We start from the raw sequence: 19,971 nt of genomic DNA, 5'->3' as shown, positions 1-19,971 counted from the left end.
GCTTTCCTAGCACCATTATCTTAAGGAACTTCCGTACTTGTTCTTTGTTTTTGCATTCCACTAGCAAGTTTCCACCAGATATTTTCCTAGCTCTTACTCTATATCCAGCACTTTTTTCCTGAGCCACTTTGCACTCCACAGGGGTTTGACCTCCACTATCCTTGTGTTCTTAGCTGTGGAGTGCAAAGTGGTTCAGAAAAAAGTGCTGGAGATATAGAAAGAGTTAGGAAAATACCTTGTGGAAACTTGCTAGTGGAACCCCTATTCAGAATACAAGAAAAATGGGGCCCAGTTATAAAAACTATCCTGCAATTCTTTAAAAAAACAGACTTTAAGTCATAACCCATTTATGAAGTCCAGTGAATGGCGATCATAGATTCAGGAAGTGAGTCTGCTGCACCACAAAATCCAGGAGGAAGAAGAAGAAGAAGAAGAATAGGTGAGGACTGAAGAGAGAAGAGCTGCCGTAGGTAGCTTATAGCCTGGAATTGGCCTTGAAAAGAGAGGACAGCTGGGGTGAATGGGTTCTAGAAAGCTGCTAGAGAGTCTGGGAACTGCCAAGAAGAAGCTCCTCAGCAGCAGACTGCAAGGAAGCCATACAAGGAGGCAGACTTTCCAAGAGAGAGAACTGGAAGACATAGTCCTGGGAAAGGCACCTGTGGATAGACCATGGTATGAAGTAGCAAGGGCTTGTAAGGAGAGGTCTTAGCTATTTAAACCCAAAGAAAAGCACAGGCCTGAGTTCCCCTATCTCCCACAGAAAGGGGGATAGGAAAGCATCCTTGAGGAAGAGGCGGGTAAGGACTATAGAGCCCAGGTCAGGGCTGAGATTGACAACCCAATACAGAGCCAAAGGCCTTTTTATCGGTGGAACTTTTTATTGCCTCAGAAAGGGTGAAACAACCTGACTGGAGTTGTGAGAAACTGACTGTTACAGAACCAAGCAGCTGTCTGGTATGGAAACTGAGGCAGAATTGCTGCAACACCATACCCAACCATGTGTGGACACATTGTCTGGTGAGTTAGCTCCGTCATAGAGCCTAAATACCTTTAAAAATCTGGCCCTAAGTATCAATAGCGATTTAGGCCTCAATTCAGCCAAGCACTTAGGCAAATGCTTAATATTACTCACATTCTTAAGTGCTTGGCTGAATTGGGATCCTAGTTACTCAACTTTTATTATTATCAGTAATATTAGTATTTTAGTATTAACTATATATGTTACCATAGTACCCAGAAGTCCCAGCTGCGATTGAAGCCCCATTCTGTTGAGCATCCTACAAACACAGATAGAGATGATCCCTGCCACAGAGAGTTTACAGTCTAAAACAATGGCTCTCAACCTTTTCAAACTACTGTACCCCTTTCAGGAGTCTGATTTATCTTGTGCACCCCAAGTTTTGCCTCACTTAAAAACTACTTGCTTACAAAATCAGACATAAAAATATAAAAGTGTCACAGCACGCTGTTTCTGAAGATTGCTTACTTTCTCATTTTTACCATATGATTATAAAATAAATCAACTGGAATATAAATATTGTACTTGCATTTCAGTGTATAGTATATAGAGCAGTATAAACAAATCATTGTCTGTATGAAATTTTAGTTTGTACTGAATTCGTTAGTAATTTTTATGTAGCCTGTTTTAAAACTAGGCAAATATCTAGATGACTTGAAGTATCCCCTGGAAGACCTCTGGGTACCCCCAGGGGTATGCATACTCCTGGCTGAGAACCACTGATCTAAAAGACACAGACAGACTAATAGTTGAGAGTGGGAATGTACCATATACTCTCTAAAAGCTTTTTATTATTCATGGTCTTTTGTGAAAGCAGAAGCTTTGTTTCTGGGGTTGGAGAACTTGAAGGACCTGCATTGCTGCTTAGATTTAGTGTCCTGATAAATGAATTATATAATTTTTTGTTGTTGGATGGTCATTATTTTAATTGTAATATTCTTAGGGGTACCTACAGCTTTTTGTATGGGTGTCTTGTATTGTTGTTTAGAAAGAAAGAAAGATGAGAATCAGTAGTTGCCAAAGTTTTGTTAGTTACATGTTTTGTGGGGGTGGGGGGCGGTTATTTGAGGACAAGTCTGTCCTGTGTGTGTATAAAATGTCGTCATAATTCATCATGATCATAATCAAGGATTTTGTACAGATCATGGCAGAGGGAGTCTTAAAAAGAGGTTTGAAAAAGGAAACTAATGGGTATATGGATTTTATCAATGAGTTTTCCCATGTGCAAGAAGCAGCATTGGAGAAAGTGGTGAAGTGAACTAGTGGGTAGAAATGGCTGGGAATATTGGAGCAAAGGCAGGAGTGAGCACTGCAGCAATAAGTAACTGGATCAGCTAGGTAGGGCCTGTCAAGGTGGTGAAGATTTTTAAAGGTAAAGACTACGAGAGACCAGGACACATACTCATGGTGAAGCACATTCAAAAATTATTTTGATATCTCATTCTAACTCCTAGGTTTGCACAAAGCCAGGCTTGAAGCATAAGCACAGCTAGGAGCTGTTTGGGGCACATCAAATGCAGTCTCTGCACTCCGTTGCAGTGACATGTAATTTTAAAAATGTCATTGTGGCTTTTATAAAACAAACTTCTTATAGATGTACTTTTATGCAAAGAAAATATGTCACTGGTAATTTTTTTTTTTTACTTTGCAAGGCTCTCTATCATTTCCCCCCATCTCCCTTGAACCTGAAAGAATAAAGTACAACAGAAAAAAATCAAAATGCAAACGAAACACAAAAATAGCTGCATCCCATTGGAAAAGTGCTGCTGCTGTTCTGAACTGCTCATGCATCCGCAAAAGGTTTTATCCATAATCATATGTTGTGAGTGTAAATGCTTGTTTCAAAATCCTACGTGCTGACTGAAGAAAACTAATTTCATTTTGGTTTTATATACTGCAGATATCCTGTCTCTGATGCAGTGAGTGATTAAATCAAAAGTGTGGGAAAACGCTATATTTTTCACTAGATTTGTGGGTATAGCTCCAATTAATTGTAGCATTATAAGTGTAAACACACCCATTGGCCAATATATCACTTAGTACTCTGTTGCATAAATATGCCTATAGTTTAGATGGGTTCCATTTGGGGGAGGGCTCTAGCCCCTCCCATCCCACCAGGTTTCATACTTGAGGTCTGTTCACAGTACATATCCTACCCTAGACGGAGCTCTTAACTGCAACACAGCTTGAGTGTGATATGTGATGAGTAAGGCTATGATTTAATCATGGGTATTTTTAGTAAAAGTCATGGACAGGTCACAGGCAAGAAACAAAAAATTACGGCATGTGACCTATGTATCGTAAATACCCATACTGCTGCACTGGGCAACACAGTATGGAGAGGAAGTGAGCAGACCTCAGTGGTGAAAGAACAGGTTAAGGACTATTTAGAAAAGCAGGACATGCACAATTCCTGGGTCCAGATCTAATGCATCCAAGGGTGCTGAGGGAGTTGGCTGATGTGATTGCAGAGCCATTTGCCATTATCTCTGAAAATTCGTGGTGACTGAGGGGAGGTCCTGGACAATTGGAAAAAGGAAAATATAGTGCCCATATTTTAAAAAGGGGAAGAAAAAGAACCTGGGGAACTACAGACCTATTAGCCTTACTTCAGTCCCCGGCAAAATTATGAACCAGGTCCTAAAGAAATCCATTCTGAAGCACTTGGAGGAGAGGAAGGTGATCAAAAACAGTCAACATGGATTCACCAAAGTCAAGTCATGCCTGACCAACCTGATTGTTTTCTATGATGTGGTAACATGCTCTGTTGATACGGGAAAAGTGGTAGATATGATATATATTGATTTTAGCAAAGCTTTTGATACAATCTCCCACAGTATTCTTGCCAGCTAAGTTAAAGAAGTATGGATTGGATGAATGAACAATAAGGTGGATAGAAAGCAGGCTAGATTATCGGGCTCAACGGGTAGTGATCAATGGCTCAATGTATAGTTGGCAGCCGGTATCAAGCGGATTGCCCGAGGGGTTGGTCCTGGGGCCGGTTTCGTTCAATATTTTTATTAATGATCTGGATGATGGGATGAATTGCACCCTCAGCAAGTTTGGCAGATGACACTAAACTGCGGGGAATGTACATACGCTGGAGGGTAGGGTTTGGGTCTGAGTGACCTAGAATAATTGGAGGATTGGGCCAAAAGAAATCTGTTGAGGTTCAACAAGGACAAGTGCAGAGTCCTGCACTTAGGAAGGAAGAATCCCATGCAACAATATAGGCTGGGGACCGACTGGCTAAGCAGCAGTTCTGCCGAAAAAGACCTGGGGATTACAGTGGCTGAGAAGCTGGATATGAGTCAGCAGTGTGCCCTTGTTGCCAAGAAGGCCAACGGCATATTGGGCTGTATTAGTAGGAGTGTTGCCAGCAGATGGAGGGAAGTGATTATTCCCCTCTATTTGGCACAGGTGAGGCCTGGAGTGCTGTGTCCAGTTTTGGGCCCCCCACTACAGAGGAATGTGGACAAATTGGAGAGAGTCCAGCGGAGAGCAACAAAAATGATTAGGGGACTGGGGCACATGACTTACAAGGAAAGGGTGAGAGAAATGGGGTTATTTAGTCTGCAGAAGAGAAGAGTGAGCGGGGATTTAATAGCAGCCTTCAACTACCTGAAAGGAGGTTCCAAAATGGATGGAACTAGACTGTTCTCAGTGGTGGCAGATGACAGAACAAGGAGCAATGGTCTCAAGTTGCAGTAAGGGAGGTCTAGGTTGGATCTTAGGAAACACTATTTCACTAGGAGGGTGGTGAAGCACTGGAATGGGTTACCTAGGGAGTTGCACTGGAATGGGTTACTCCATCCTTAGAGGATTTTAAGGCCCAGATTGACAAAGCCCTGGCTGGGATGATTTAGTTGGTGTTGGTCCTGCTTTGAGCAGGGGGTTGGACTAGATGACCTCCTGATGTCTCTTCCAACCCTGATATTCTATATTCTATAGCCCTGATTGCACCCTGGGGGAGGGGCTGTCTGAAGGGGGAAACCTGTGGCACCAGCAGCTGTGAGGAAGCCCTGCGGGACCCGTGGCACCAGCTGTAGGGAGAGGGGCCTGGTGCGGCTGGCTGCAGGGCCACCCAAGCATCTGGCTGCGAAATCACTCCAGCAACGGCTGGTGTGGCTGTCCCTAGAGCCACCTGAGCACTGGCTGCTGCAGAAGTTACACAGGTCACAGGAAGTCACATGATCCGTGAGTTCCATGACAAACACAGAGCCCTAGTGATGAGGTCTGTGCTGCTCCCAGCTTCTGCCTTTGGGGCAGAGAATTTTTTTTTATAAACAGAGTCAGGGTGATTAAGATAACTAAAGGCTTGTCATTAAATTAAATTAGGGATCATTAGATGATCCTGAAAGCATTGCCAGGCACTCCAGTTAAAAGATAGGAAACAAAAGGTAGGAATAAATGGTGAGAATGGAGAGAGGTAAATAGTGATGTCCCTCAGGGGTCTGTACTAGGTCCAGTGCTGTTCAACATATTAATAAATACTTTCTTCTCTATGTCATTTGTACCAACTTACAGTCCATGACCCATCAATATAATGGATATAAATAGCTCTAAGAGAGTCTAAGTTAAACCCCTTCATGCTAACGTACATGTCACTTCTGAATTTTGCACAATTTCACAATTTCTACCATTAGCAACAGCGGGATACTGTGGCGTTTATACCTCAGGTTTTTTTTTTTATTTGAAATGTTATCCGGAATACAACTTCTCACATTACTTCAGTTCAAAAAAGCTTCAGAACAGCCACTTATCAATTAAAAATGTCTTAGTTTTCCTCTATCAAAATCCAAACTGAAAGCTGAGAATTCTTTTTTATTAGTTAACGTGGGTGAGGTAATATCTTTTATTGGACAAATTTCTGTTGGTGAGAGAAACAAGTCTTTGAGCTCTCTCACCAACAGAAGTTGATCCAATAAAAGATATTTGTCCACTTTGTCTTTCTAATATCCTGGGACTGGTATGGCTACAAAAACACTACTTAAAATTTTTATTTATTGTATGATAATTAGTGTTGCTTTGGTCATGGGTCAATATAATCTTGAGAAACGTGACAGATGTGTAGTCATGTTGCTGAATGCGCTACTGATGAGTGTGGTATAAGAATGTGTATGGAATAGAATTCAATAGAATAGAGTTGCAATGGGGCTGCCTTGTAAAATAGTTCTTTGTCTTTGATAGATAAGTACCACTTAAAATGTAAGGATTCCTTAATTTGACATATATCTTGGAATATTATTATCCCACCCCTTTTAGTAGCAATCTTTTAAGTTCTGCCTTTATGGAATACATTGATGCAAATGGTGGTATATTCATTGCAGATAAAAAGACTTGTGGGCCTCATGAATTCCAATGCAAAAACAACAACTGTATTCCAGATCACTGGAGATGCGACAGCCAAAATGACTGTGGTGATAATTCAGATGAAGAAAACTGCAGTAAGTAAATCTTGCAGCCTATTCAATAAACCAGGAGGAAACTTTTTCTATACTGATAAGCTGTCCATTTGATTTTATCTATCCTACTCTTTGCATTGTCATTTGTAGTCATGTTTAGTCTGACACATTCAGAATCAGTTGACCTGAATCCAAAATGACAACTCTGAAAGTCTCATATCTGAATTATTTCCATAAAGATCTGTAGCCAATTAAGAGAGTATCATGCACAATTCTGCATAATATGAATATGCAGTAGAACGCTTGACATATGACAATAAGGTTAGAGGGTAAGTGGAGAGCAAGTTAAAAACTGATGATTGGCTAATCGAACTTCTCTGTGTGAAGGTGACTCCCATATTTCTTATATTCAGGTGTATCCATGAGTCAGCAGCATCACTGAGTCAGCAAACCCTCCTAACACTTTCCAGAGAGCATAGATACCAGTGAACAATGGGATAATTTGTTCTTCCAGCCTGTTACACTTTGTATAATCAGTAGGGGAACTTCCATACTTTAAATCTAATCAGGTTCACTTCTGAAATCCTTATCCACATTGACTTTCACATTGCTCAAAAAGTGATCCCCATTTAAGCTAACGGGACTAATTCACCTTTTTCCTCACTGTGAATATGGAGTGCAGATTAGGGCTTCTTGCATACATTTTGAAATGTATGAGCTAGCTACTCCCAATAAAGACCCGTAACAACAGCTTTAGCTTAATAATGTGTGACACCTTCACATGAAGGGGTGAGTTCCTTTCATCTTTGAGCCCTGAAATTTAATCATGAGTCAAAGGGGCAACATCTAGCCATCAGTATCACTGTCAGGAATTTTTAGAGACAAAATCCTATACATTACTTTGTACTGCCACCCCTGCAGTTTAATACCTGGGTTCTTATCTTTTTTTTTCTTTCTTTCTTATAAAATCCAAGAAAAGGCTACATGCTTGGCTTTTTGCCAGTCAGTGTGGAAGACATCCTGTCCCCTCTTCAGAGATCTGAATGTGTTATTTGTAGTCAGTCCCTGTGAAGTAAAACATTTTGGTCAGAATTTTCAAAAGTGGATGACTAAAGTTAGACACCCAAATCCACATTCAAGACAATTAGAGGTATAGGTACTCAGCACCTCTGAAAATCAGGCCATGTAATTTATAACCCTAATTATAGATTTATGTGCATAACTTTGGGCACTTCCCACATGAGAAACTTTTGTGTCAAACCCAAGTTAATGGTATCTAGTTTGCATATTAATTCAAGCTCAGCAGTTTCTCATTGGAGTCTGTTTTTGAAGCTTTTCTGTGCAAAATTGCCACCTTAAATCTTTAACTGAGTGGCCATAGAAGTTGAAGTGTTCTCTTACCAGTTTTTGAATGTTATGATTCCTGATGTCAGATTTGTGTTCATTTATTCTTTTGCGTAGAGACTGTCTGGTTTGGCCAATGTAAATGGCAGAGGGGCATTGCTGGCACATGATGGCATATATCACATTGGTAGATATGCAGGTGAACGAGCACCCTGATGGTATGGCTAATGAGATTAGGTCCTATGATGGTGTCACTTGAATATATATGTGGACAGAGTTGGCATCGGTCTTTGTTGCAAGGATAGGTTCCTGGGTTAGTGTTTTTGTTGTGTGGTGTGTGGTTGCTGGTGAGTATTTACTTCAGGTTGGAAGGCTGTCTGTAAGCAAGGACTGGTCTGTCTCACAAGATCTGTGAGAGTGAGGGATCATTTTTCAGGATAGGTTGTAAATCTTTGATGATGTGCTGGAGAGGTTTTAGTTGCAGGCTGAATCTAGGTTTCAGAGTAGCAGCCGTGTTAGTCTGTATTCGCAAAAAGAAAAGGAGTACTTGTGGCACCTTAGAGACTAACAAATTTATTAGAGCATAAGCTTTCGTGAGCTACAGCTCACTTCATCGGATGCATTTGGTGGAAAAAACAGAGGGGAGATTGATATACACACACAGAGAACATGTAACAATGGGTTTATTATACACACTGTAAGGAGAGTGATCACTTAAGATAAGCCATCACCAGCAGCAGGGGGCGGGGGGAAAGGAGGAAAACCTTTCATGGTGACAAGCAAGGTAGGCTATTTCCAGCAGTTAACAAGAATATCTGAGGAACAGTGGGGGTGGGATGGGGTGGGGGGGAGAAATACCATGGGGAAATAGTTTTACTTTGTGTAATGACTCATCCATTCCCAGTCTCTATTCAAGCCTAAGTTAATTGTATCCAGTTTGCAAATTAATTCCAATTCAGCAGTCTCTCTTTGGAGTCTGTTTTTGAAGCTTTTTTGTTGAAGGATAGCCACTCTTAGGTCTGTAATCGAGTGACCAGAGAGATTGAAGTGTTCTCCAACTGGTTTTTGAATGTTATAATTCTTGACATCTGATTTGTGTCCATTCATTCTTTTACGTAGACTGTCCAGTTTGACCAATGTACATGGCAGAGGGGCATTGCTGGCCCATGATGGCATATATCACATTGGTAGATGCGCAGGTGAACAAGCCTCTGATAGTGTGGCTGATGTGATTAGGCCCTATGATGGTGTCCCCTGAATAGATAGGTGGAAATAGTTGGCAACAGGCTTTGTTGCAAGGATAGGTTCCTGGATTGGTGGTTCTGTTGTGTGGTGTGTGGTTGTTGGTGAGTATTTGCTTCAGATTGGGGGGCTGTCTGTAAGCAAGGACTGGCCTGTCTCCCAAGATCTGTGAGAGTGATGGGTCGTCCTTCAGGATAGGTTGTATATCCTTGATGATGTGTTGGAGAGGTTTTAGTTGGGGGCTGAAGGTGATGGCTATTGGCGTTCTGTTATTTTCTTTGTTGGGCCTGTCCTGTAGTAGGTGACTTCTGGGTACTCTTCTCTAGTGGTGTTCTGTTATTTTCTTTGCAATAGAAAAGCTTAAAAAACAGACTCTAAGAGAAACTGCTGAGCTTGAATTAATATGCAAACTAGATACCATTAACTTGGATTTGAATAGAGACTGGGAGTGTCTGGGTAATTACACATATTGAATCTATTTCCTTAAGTTAAGTATCCTCACACCTTCTTGTCAGCTGTCTAAATTGGCCACCTTGATTATCACTACAAAAGTTTTTTCTCCTGCTGATAATAGCTCATCTTAATTAATTAGCTTCTTACAGTTTGTATGGCAACTTCCAGCTTATCTGTATGTGTGTGAGTGTGTGTATGTGTGTGAGTGTGTGTGTGTGTGTGTGTGTGTATACTTACTATATGTTCCATTCTATGCATCCAATGAAGTGAGCTGTAGCTCACAAAAGCTTATGCTCTAATAAATTTGTTACTCTTTAAGGTGCCACAAGTACTCCTGTTCTTTTTGTGGATACAGACTAACACAGCTGCTACTCTGAAACTCGCAGTACAAATAGTGATAGAAACTTTAAAATAACAGTGGAGTAATCAACTGTCAAGGTTTTATTTTTAATTTATTAGGCTTGTCATTTTTGTATTTACCTAGCTAATTAAACCTCCCTTTCAATCGTCAGCTGCTCTTTAGACTCCCAGATAAAGATATCTGTAGTATACTAATGACTACGGGTGAAATTCACCCCATATAGAGGACACATACACACAGCCTATGTATCAAGTAACTCCCATTTAAATCCTAAAAGCAAGACTTAAGTGGTACACACTGTGTCAGAAATGGCAATTTGCTGCAATATCTTCGACAAACCTTACTGAATGAAGTTAAACCTTACTGAATGAAGTTTAAGTATTTTAGGAGTTCATTATATTAAGAATGCAAATGTTTTTGTATTATTGTGCAATTGTATGCAACATCTTTGAGGAGGAGATATGGCTAATATAAACCTTGGGAGATGTTATAGTCTTCAATAGAAGTCTTTGAAACAATGTGCTAGACAAACAAAGTTGTGTGGGATTCCTAGGAAATATCTGGAAGGCAGGGAATGCAAATTACCCATGGCCAGATTCATCCTTTTGAAGCTGTCCTTGAAGAGAAATTCCATTATCTGGCTGATTACCTATTCACAGTCTCTTCAGAGACTCAAAATGGATAAAGGAGTGGCTCTCAGATTCATGAGTGTGCTTGTTCTGAACCAAGGTGGTTATGAAGTTGTAACCACAGCAAAACCCCTTGGTGGGTGTTGAAGGATTGTTCACTCACCAGAGCCCTGGTTGGTGGTAAGCTTATTAGCATGCATGTGGGTTCTTTTATTGTTTTTAATAGTTTTCTCTGTAATGCTTTTACCTCAAGAATAAATATGCTTGATTAGAAAGAGCTGTGTGGTAATTTAACTGTGATAATTACACTATTTACCATCCCTGAGGCGAAAAGTAAAGCAGGTCTGCTTAGACAGACTGATTTCATTGGCAGATTCCTAGTTTAGGTGGAGAGAGCTGTGCAATCTGGAAAAAACCCATTCAGGAAGGAGAGAGATGTGCATCTCTTCCAAAGAGAGGTGAAGACTGGGAAGCTAGAAGCCTAAGAGTAGGTGCCCTTGCTGGATCATGAAGGGAGAATACAGGTGTAATTACCCTGAACTGAGAGACATAGGCCTTGTGCAGGCTGTCTGCATAATGGTGAATTTTGCTCTATATGTGTCCTTCTGGCTCTTTCTTAATATTTGTAAAAACTTTTCCTTTGGTTTCTCAAATATATATTTTGAATCATAGTGGAAAACGGGAGATTAGTATTGAAGTATTAACCTACAAAATCATGATATCTCACGGAACTGTATAAACTAGCCTTGCTATGTTTGAAATAGATTTATAAAAACCTTTATATGCTTTCTGACCATTACTAGAACTAATTGTAATAAAACAAAATATATATGAAAAAGAAGTACAAAAGCATCTGACAAAATATATTACACTTATTATGAAGATAAATTGTTCGTGACATACATGAATTTACAAAGAGTTTGTCAGGCAGCGATATCAGAAAATGAGTTGTTTCTCAAGGGTACTGAATGCACTAATTGCCTTCTAGAAATTCAGCTCAGGTATTTACATCTACCTTTATATAACATCTTCAGACACACAGGGTTTTTTGGGAAAGGATTTTATTAGCAGTGATATAGAGCATTGGTTGGAAAATGTAACAAATGTTTAACAGTTTTTCATGGAATTATTTACTATCAATATAACATGAAATACCTGTGTAGTGAAAATCATTCTTTGGTCTGATTTAACTCTGCTTCCTGCACAGTGTAACTGAAAATTGTCACTCTTTCCTTATCTGTGTACCTCTTATAACCCATAAACCCATACTACCCATTTTTTCCAATGTCTTGAGCCTTTCACTTGACTTTTATATAACTGATTAAGAATGTGTTCCTTTGTCTTGAGCCAAAGCTCACTGAAGTCATTGGGAAGACTTCCATTGTCTTCAGTGGCTTTAGTTTAGACCTATTCCAAGCTTCTTCACAATAAAATACCTATCTTGAAGAATGTTCTTGTATTGGCAAGTCCTTCTAAAAACATTAAATCAAAGGAGGTCTACCATCAGCCATTTGTGCTCCCTTCCAAACAACAAAACAAAAGTTGTAAAGAAGTATATAGCCCTGGTGACCTACTTCTGAATTTGAATACATTGGAATCAAAGTGTAGGGCATCTTTTATCTCCCTTCACTCTTACTGAAGATCTTTCCCTGCCCCTCCCTTTCCCCCTGGAAAAAAATATTCTTTTTCAGGTAAATCTTTATTGTAGAGAATACTCTATAGTAGTCAGCTGTCTTGTTCCTGTCTAAAAGAAAGTAGCACATCTTTACTGTTATTAAATCAAAGAACATAAAATCTATATAAAACTGAAAGAAAATTAAGAAAATAATGTAAAATGGCTTGAAACTAACCAGAGTAGGAATACCTGTTACTATTGCTAGGTAATCGTTTCTAAGCTGTTTTTTTTTAAACATTTCTTTAATAGAGGTCATAATCCTACTCCCTTGAAGTCAATATCAAATCTTCCATTGGCTGCAGTGAGAGCAGCGTAAAGCTCTCATATTGCTTTTTTACTTTAAACTACTGTTTTCTTATTCACAGTAACCAATAATTGGTTATTGCATGCAATTTAGCATGATAATTTACCCTACAAAATTAATTTTATAATGTAAATTTAATATACTGAACTCATATTTCTTGATCTACATCTTTTCCTTTTCCTTTTCATAGAATCATAGAATATCAGGGTTGGAAGGGACCTCAGGAGGTCATCTAGTCCAACCCCTGCTCAAAGCAGGACTAATCCTCAACTAAATCATCCAAGCCAGGGCTTTGTCAAGCCTGATCTTAAAAACTTCTAAGGAAGGAGATTCCACCACTTCCCTAGGTAACACATTCCAGTGTTTCATCACCCTCCTAGTGAAAAAGTTTTTCCTAATATCCAACCTAAACCTCCTCCACTGCAACTTGAGTCCATTACTCCTCATTCTGTCATCTGCTACCACTGAGAACAGTCTAGATCCATCCTCTTTGGAACCCCCATTCAGGAAGTTGAAAGGAGCTATCAAATCCCCCTATATCGGAAATGCATCCGATGAAGTGAGCTGTAGCTCACAAAAGCTTATTCTCAAATAAGTTTGTTAGTCTCTAAGGTGCCACAAGTACTACTTTTCTTTTTGCAAATACAGACTAACACGGCTGCTACTTTGAAACCTATCAAATCCCCCGTCATTCTTCTCTGCTGCAGACTAAACAATCCCAGTTCCCTCAGCCTCTCCTCATAAATCATGTGTTCCAGTCCTCTAATCATTTTGGTTGCCCTCCACTGGACTCTTTTCAGTTTTTATACATCCTTCTTGTAGTGTGGGGCCCAAAACTGGTCACAGTACTCCAGATGAGGCCTCACCAATGTCGAATAGAGGGGAATGATTACGTCCCTTGATCTGCTGGCAATGCCCCTACTTATACATCCCAAAATGCCGTTGGCCTTCTTGGCAACAACAGCACACTGTTGACTCATATCCAGCTTCTCATCCACTGTAACCCCAGGTCCTTTTCTGCAGAACTGCTGCCTAGCCATTCGGTCCCTAGTCTGTAGCGGTGCATGGGATTCTTCCGTCCTAAGTGCAGGACTCTGCACTTGTCCTTGTTGAACCTCATCAGATTTCTTTTGGCCCAATCCTCTCATTTGTCTAGGACTCTCTGTATCCTATCCCAACCCTCCAGCATTTCTACCTCTCCTCCCAGTTTAGTGTCATCTGCAAACTTGCTGAGGGTGCAATCCACACCATCCTCCAGATCATTAATGAAGATATTGAACAAAACCGGCCCGAGGACCAACCCTTGGGGCATTCCACTTGATCCTGGCTGCGTAGCCATTCGTTGACTTCCACGATTCAACGGTCTCTACCCAGGCCTTTTCCTTGCACAGGGAGGATGGACAAGAACACCACTTGCACCTCAAACTCCTTTATCTTTCTTCCCAGCGCCACGTAGTCTGCAGTGATCCACTCAATGTCATTCTTGGTAGTTTTCAGAGTAGCAGCCGTGTTAGTCTGTATTCGCAAAAAGAAAAGGAGTTCTTGTGGCACCTTAGAGACTAACAAATTTATTAGAGCATAAGCTTTCGTGAGCTACAGCTCACTTCATCCGAAATGCATCCGATGAAGTGAGCTGTAGCTCACGAAAGCTTATGCTCTAATAAATTTGTTAGTCTCTAAGGTGCCACAAGTACTCCTTTTCATTCTTGGTAGTATCATTGGTGCCCATGTGGAGAAGCAGGAAGGGGTAGCAATCCGAGGGCTTGATGATTCTCGGCAGTCTCTCCATCACATCATGAATCTTAGCTCCTGGCAAGCAGCACTCTTGTCGGTTTTCCCAGTCGGGGCAGCAGTTAGATGACTCAGTCCCCCTGAGGAGAGAGTCCCTAACCACCACCACCCGCTTCCTTCTCTTGGGAGTGGTGGTCGTGGAACCCCCATCCCTAGGACAGTGCATCTCATGCCTTCCAATCGGCGGAGTCTCCTTCTGTTCCCTTCCCTCAGATGTATCATCTAGTCCACTCTCTGCATTAGTACCTGTGAAGAGAACATGAAAACGGTTGCTTACCTGTATCTGCGTTGCTGGTACATGGACATTCCCCTTTCTTCTTCTGGAGGTTACATGCTGCCAAATTTGTTCACCGTCCTCCTGTTTCCACTGCGCAGCCTGCTCTGAATCTTCAGAATATTGTGTCCGTAGAAGCATATCCTGATGTCTGTCCAGGAAATCTTCAGTTTCTCTTATGCAACTGATTGGTTGATTGAAAAGTGTGAATTGGGAGTGCTTTGTTCCAGGTGAGCCTTGAGTGGGCCTGACTGTTATAAAAAGCCAGTCAGCTGCGAACCAGCTGAGTAGCGAACAGCAGAGAGGCTAACAGTGGGAGTTTTCCTGGGAGTTCGCCGGGGAGAGCCCACTGAGGCTTACATCTTGCTTGCTTTTCTGAGTAGTCATTACAAGTCCTGAGGAAGCTCGTAGAAGGAAGGTAATATGGATGGAGAGTGTTCAGCTGTTGTGACCTGCACTAGATTTGCCATGTTTGTTTTTCTTTCACAGGACAGAAGCGACTTTGTCTGTACAAAGTGCAAGCTGGTCTCCAGCTTAAGAAATATCCATAAGCTGCATATTTATGCATATTCAGAACTGTGTAAGATGGTGCAGGAGTGTAAAAGAAATACAGTCAAACAAAATAGGTAATTATACGAGGTGAGTTTTCAGGATAAAAAAAGCCAGTGCTTTCCAGTCATCCAACAGTATCTCTTAACCAAGAAGGAGTTTGTACATCACAAGGAATTGGAAAGTTTCTGTCCTTTATTCTATGTGTAGAGAACTTACTCTGTTAATACCTATTATTACTATTAATATGTGTTCCTTTCAGTAACACTCTGTACATTGATGTGACAGTAGCCCTCTAAGTTCACAAATAAATCACATGGATACATGCCAGAGACACTGGAAATTTGTTTTCCAAACAGAGAATTGAGAATTTCAAGCAATGTGTGCATTTTCCCCAGCATCAGGACTCTGGTTATAAATAATTCATTATCAGTATGAAAAACCTGATTTGCTTACATTTTGAAAATCAGTTCAGAAACATGACAAATATTTGCATGTGAATTACTTTTTCCACAAATTATTTAATTTACATAATTTATCATATTTTGGAACCTCCAATCCATTGCATATTGAGCAGGAAGAGAATCAAATGACAATGGAATGGTCAAATACATGCACAATGCACTGTGGATTTAAGAAAAATAAGATAAATATTGCATAAACTTGAAAAATCCACTAGTGTCAACATTTGATCTGTTGCATGGAAAACTACTGCAGAACTAGTTCAGTTAATGACAGGTTTCAGAGTAGCAGCCGTGTTAGTCTGTATCCACAAAAAGAAAAGGAGTACTTGTGGCACCTTAAAGACTAACAAATTTATTTGAGCATAAGTTTTCGTGAGCTACAGCTCACTTCATTGGATGCATTCAGTGGAAAATACAGTGGGGAGATTTATATATCTAGAGAACATGAAACAATGGGTGTTACCATACACACTGTAACAAGAGTGATCAGGTAAGGTGAGCTATTACCAGCAGGAGAGCGGGGCGGGGGAAAACCCTTTTGTAGTGATAATCAAGGTGGGCCATTTCCAGCAGTTGACAAGAACGTGTGAGGAACAGTGCGGGAGGGAGGAGGGGGAAGGGGAAATAAACATGGGGAAATAGTTTTATTTTATGTAATGACCCATCCACTCCCAGTCTTTATTCAAGCCTAAGTTAACTGTATTAGTTTGCAAATTAATTCCAATTCAGCAGTCTCTCCTTGGAGTCTGTTTTTGAAGCTTTTTGTTGAAGTATTGCCATTTTTAGGTCTGTAATCGAGTGACCAAAGAGATTGAAGTGTTCTCCATCTGGTTTTTGAATGTTATAATTCTTGACGTCTGATTTGTGTCCATTTATTCTTTTACATAGAGACTGTCCAGTTTGGCTAATGTACATGACAGAGTGGCATTGCTGGCACATGATGGCATGTATCTCATTGGTAGATGTGCAGGTGAACGAGCCTCTGATAGTGTGGCTGATGTGATTAGGCCCTCTGATGTGTCCTGAATAGATATGTGGACACAGTTGGCAGCGGGCTTTGTTGCAAGGATAGGTTCCTGGGTTAGTGGTTTTGTTGTGTGGTGTGTGGTTGCTGGTGAGTATTCTATTATAAGAAGAATAAATGCATTGGATCTTGCAGAATTCAACAGTCAGACTACTTGGTGCTAATGGCAATATACATGTATTTCACTCTTAAATGCTTGAGCAACATTTTTCAAAATTAGCCTCTGATTCTGGGGTGTTTTAGTTTTTGGGTGCTCTGCTTGAGACTCTTTGTACTTAATTTTCAGAAGTTCTTAAATGTATCGCACTTTAGTTGAAGATAGTAGGAGCTCTGATCAGCAGCATGCTCTGCATTTCTGAAAGTTAGGCATCCAGAATCAGAAGCTACTTTTGAAAATATTTGCTTTACCAGTTTTTTTCGTGTTGTTCCCATCTTGAAAGTTGAAACTGTGGGTTTTTTTAAAAAAAAGAGGTGGGGATCTGTGGACGCAATTGGAACTTGAAAGAAAGAAAGTGTATGTATGTCGGTAGAAGGGAAAAATGTCGTATGGCAGTTACTAGATTGCTTTATTGTTTTCAGAGAAAAGTGTTGACTACTAATCTGTGTGAATGCTTTCCTTCAAAATGTCTTGCTGCTAAGTATGTCACTAAGCATAATATAGAAAAAAAGAAAAAAATCCCAATACCCTCTTTCAAAGTCCTTGCAATAATAATTCACACTGACTAATGCTCTACTAGGTCTTGTACATGTAAATTGGGATCTCATTCTTGCTCTGAGAGGATGGCATCAACTTCTGTGTCAATGGATTTTTCACTAGTGACAAGTTTGAAAAGCATGAGCCATCTATGGTAAAGAGCATTTTCGGCATCAGTCCAACTGAACTTAAGACTCCTCAGCCTTGCTCTGCCTTGCACAGAGTAGATCTCATTAGTCTTCAGCTCTAAGTTTGTCTGATTAGGTCTTTTCTGTTCAGAGGTGTTAAAAATGACTGAGAACCCAGAAAAGGATCAGGAGTAAGATCTGTAGATACTACTATTGTGGCAAGGAATTACAACAGGAGCTGACAGGGATGGGATGTGTTTCATTCCAAGCTCTGAACAGGTGTTCATAGCAGTCACTCCCAGAAGCTACTGCTTATGAAGGGAAGGAACAAGTCTTTTAGGAAAAATAGCACATAATTTTTACATAATGGTTTCCTGTGTTTTTTCTCTTAGAGCTCTCTTTTGTAACAGCTTGGTCACACGTCAATGTTATCTCTTCCGCATCTGTAAAAGTTAAGAAACCAGCTGCATTAAAAAGAGAGAGCCCTGCCACCTGCTCTTTCAGTTCTTATAGGCAGTGTGTCCGTAATCAAAGTGATATGAGGGTTCAAATGTATCTCAGACTTGGGCAATAATTTGTTTGCTCCCACATCAATGAACAATTTCTCAAGACAATTTGGACGTAAGATTCCCAATACTTAGATGAAAGGCTGTATGGAAAACAGCCTCTGACTTGATCTGGTATTCACAAAATTCTTCTCTATCGCTGAGATCTCTTCTTTTTTTTGTATTCACCCTTTTTGATGACTACCTTGGCTCTTTCAACATAACTCACTTGCCCCCTCTTCCTCACCCTACTATCTGATTGTTTAGTGACTCCCAGTTCATCAACAACCATGACTGTCTCTCTGTCTCAGTGCCTTCTTCCCTGCCCTTTTTCCTTTCCTACATTTAACTCAGTTATCGATTCTACACAGTTTGCTGTCCACCATTCTCAACTCATTTTCCCTTTTCTCTAATCACAAGATTCCACCAGTTAACCTATATTCCTAGCTCACCTTTAACATCTGTTTCTTTCACTCCTGTGATCACACAGCAATCTGTCTCAGGAAGAAGTCTCACAACCACATGGACTTTCTCCAGTATGAATGCTCTGTCTCTTCCTCAATTTTGTCCATCTCCATAGCTAATCAGATCGACTTCTACACACTCATCCTGTCCCACAACCCTTAGCCCAGCAACCATTTTGCCACCTTTCACTTCCTTCTGGAGCCCCCCACTCCCGCACCTTTCTTCTTCTCTGCTCAGGATCCCTTTGACTTTTCAAAGAAGAAATTGATGCAATACGATAGGACTTTCTCCCTTTTTTCATTTCCTTTTTTTCTCTACTTTAACCTGTTTTTCCCTCGTCAGTCACAAGGAAGTTTCTTGTCTGCTCTTCTCCTTTAAATCCTCCAGGGACCTAATCCCATCACGCCTTGCCTCCATTTTCACCTTTCTCTTCAACTTCTTGCCTGTCTTCTGGGTCATTTCTTTCCCCAGAATAGAAACATGTTTTAGTTTACCTGCTCACGAAAATCGCACCCTTGACCCCATCTGCTTCTCCAACTCTCATCCCATCTCCCCTTCATCTCCAAGTTCATTGAACATGCAGTCTATAACTGTGTTTAGAGTTCCCTCCTTCCAATTCCATCTTAGACCATTAACAATCCCTCTTCTCAGTTAAAAAATAAAAAAGCAGTAGCCACAGCAATAAAATTCAAACAGCCTAGGTGAATTCTGCTTGGGCTGTCCGTAACTTTTTATATACTTACAAAAAGGTGTATAAATATGCTACAGAAGTCCAAGGGCCCCTTTTCTTCTACTTCCCTCCCAGGGTCTGTATTACCAGGTCTGGAAAAAGTTCTATTTCTAGTCTTGTGACAGACCCCTTCATAAAATGGGTGACAACTAGTAGTTATAGCAAAAAACAAATCTGCCAACCGTAGATTGTTTTTCTGCATATAGATAGAAACTGCTCATAAGTATTTAAAAGCATTTGGCAGTTTACCTAGTTATGCAATATAATATAATTTCATGTAAAGTCTATTCATTTTCAAACATAATTTACAGTTGTGTGAAGAATTATAAGCTAGCTCAAAAGATATTCTTTCTAAGGATCTGTCATAAGCAAATATTTTTTTATTTTTAGAATATTTTGACACAAATTCTTAACCATATGAAAAGTCCTTATTACGACTGTTTGAAAAAAATATTTTCTATTTTTTCGAAACCATTCATTCACATTTATTTGGCTAAAAGTAATTTGTTTTGTGTAATTTTTCTGTTCCTTCCTTTTGGAACTTAAGAGTATAGTTTCAAAACATTACTAAGGCTATAAGCATTAATTATTTTCTTTCCTTCAGAGCCTCAAACCTGCACTTTGAAAGACTTTCTCTGCGCAAATGGAGATTGTGTTTCTGCAAGATTCTGGTGTGACGGAGATTATGATTGTGCAGATGGCTCAGATGAGGTAGGCTTCTTCACAGGCAAAAGAAAAAAAATATTCCTTTAGAAAGCTGAGATCAATATACAGCTTGCTGAAGTAGGATTTGTTTTCCCCCCTCACTGGGAAGCAACAAAAAAATCCATCCTTAGCCATCAAATATCACAACCTCCAGGTGAATGCACAGAGGTG

The 19,971-nt window shown here is 40.2% G+C and overlaps 1 protein-coding gene across 1 annotated transcript in view; it reads left to right on the top strand.

Moving 5' to 3' along the window:
* Positions 1 to 19,971, top strand: part of LRP1B (LDL receptor related protein 1B) — a 1,336,604-nt gene that overhangs the window by 1,177,609 nt on the left and 139,024 nt on the right. Inside the window, exons 67-68 of the mRNA XM_043505072.1 lie at positions 6,349 to 6,465; positions 19,700 to 19,806. Coding sequence (XP_043361007.1) covers positions 6,349 to 6,465; positions 19,700 to 19,806 — 224 coding nt within the window. The remainder of the gene's footprint in view (positions 1 to 6,348; positions 6,466 to 19,699; positions 19,807 to 19,971) is intronic.

This window comes from Dermochelys coriacea, chromosome 11, assembly GCF_009764565.3.
Source record: "Dermochelys coriacea isolate rDerCor1 chromosome 11, rDerCor1.pri.v4, whole genome shotgun sequence".
Classification (NCBI taxonomy): Eukaryota; Metazoa; Chordata; order Testudines; family Dermochelyidae; genus Dermochelys; species Dermochelys coriacea.
Note: the sequence above shows the minus strand (reverse complement) of the source record. Positions and strands in the feature narration are given on the sequence as shown.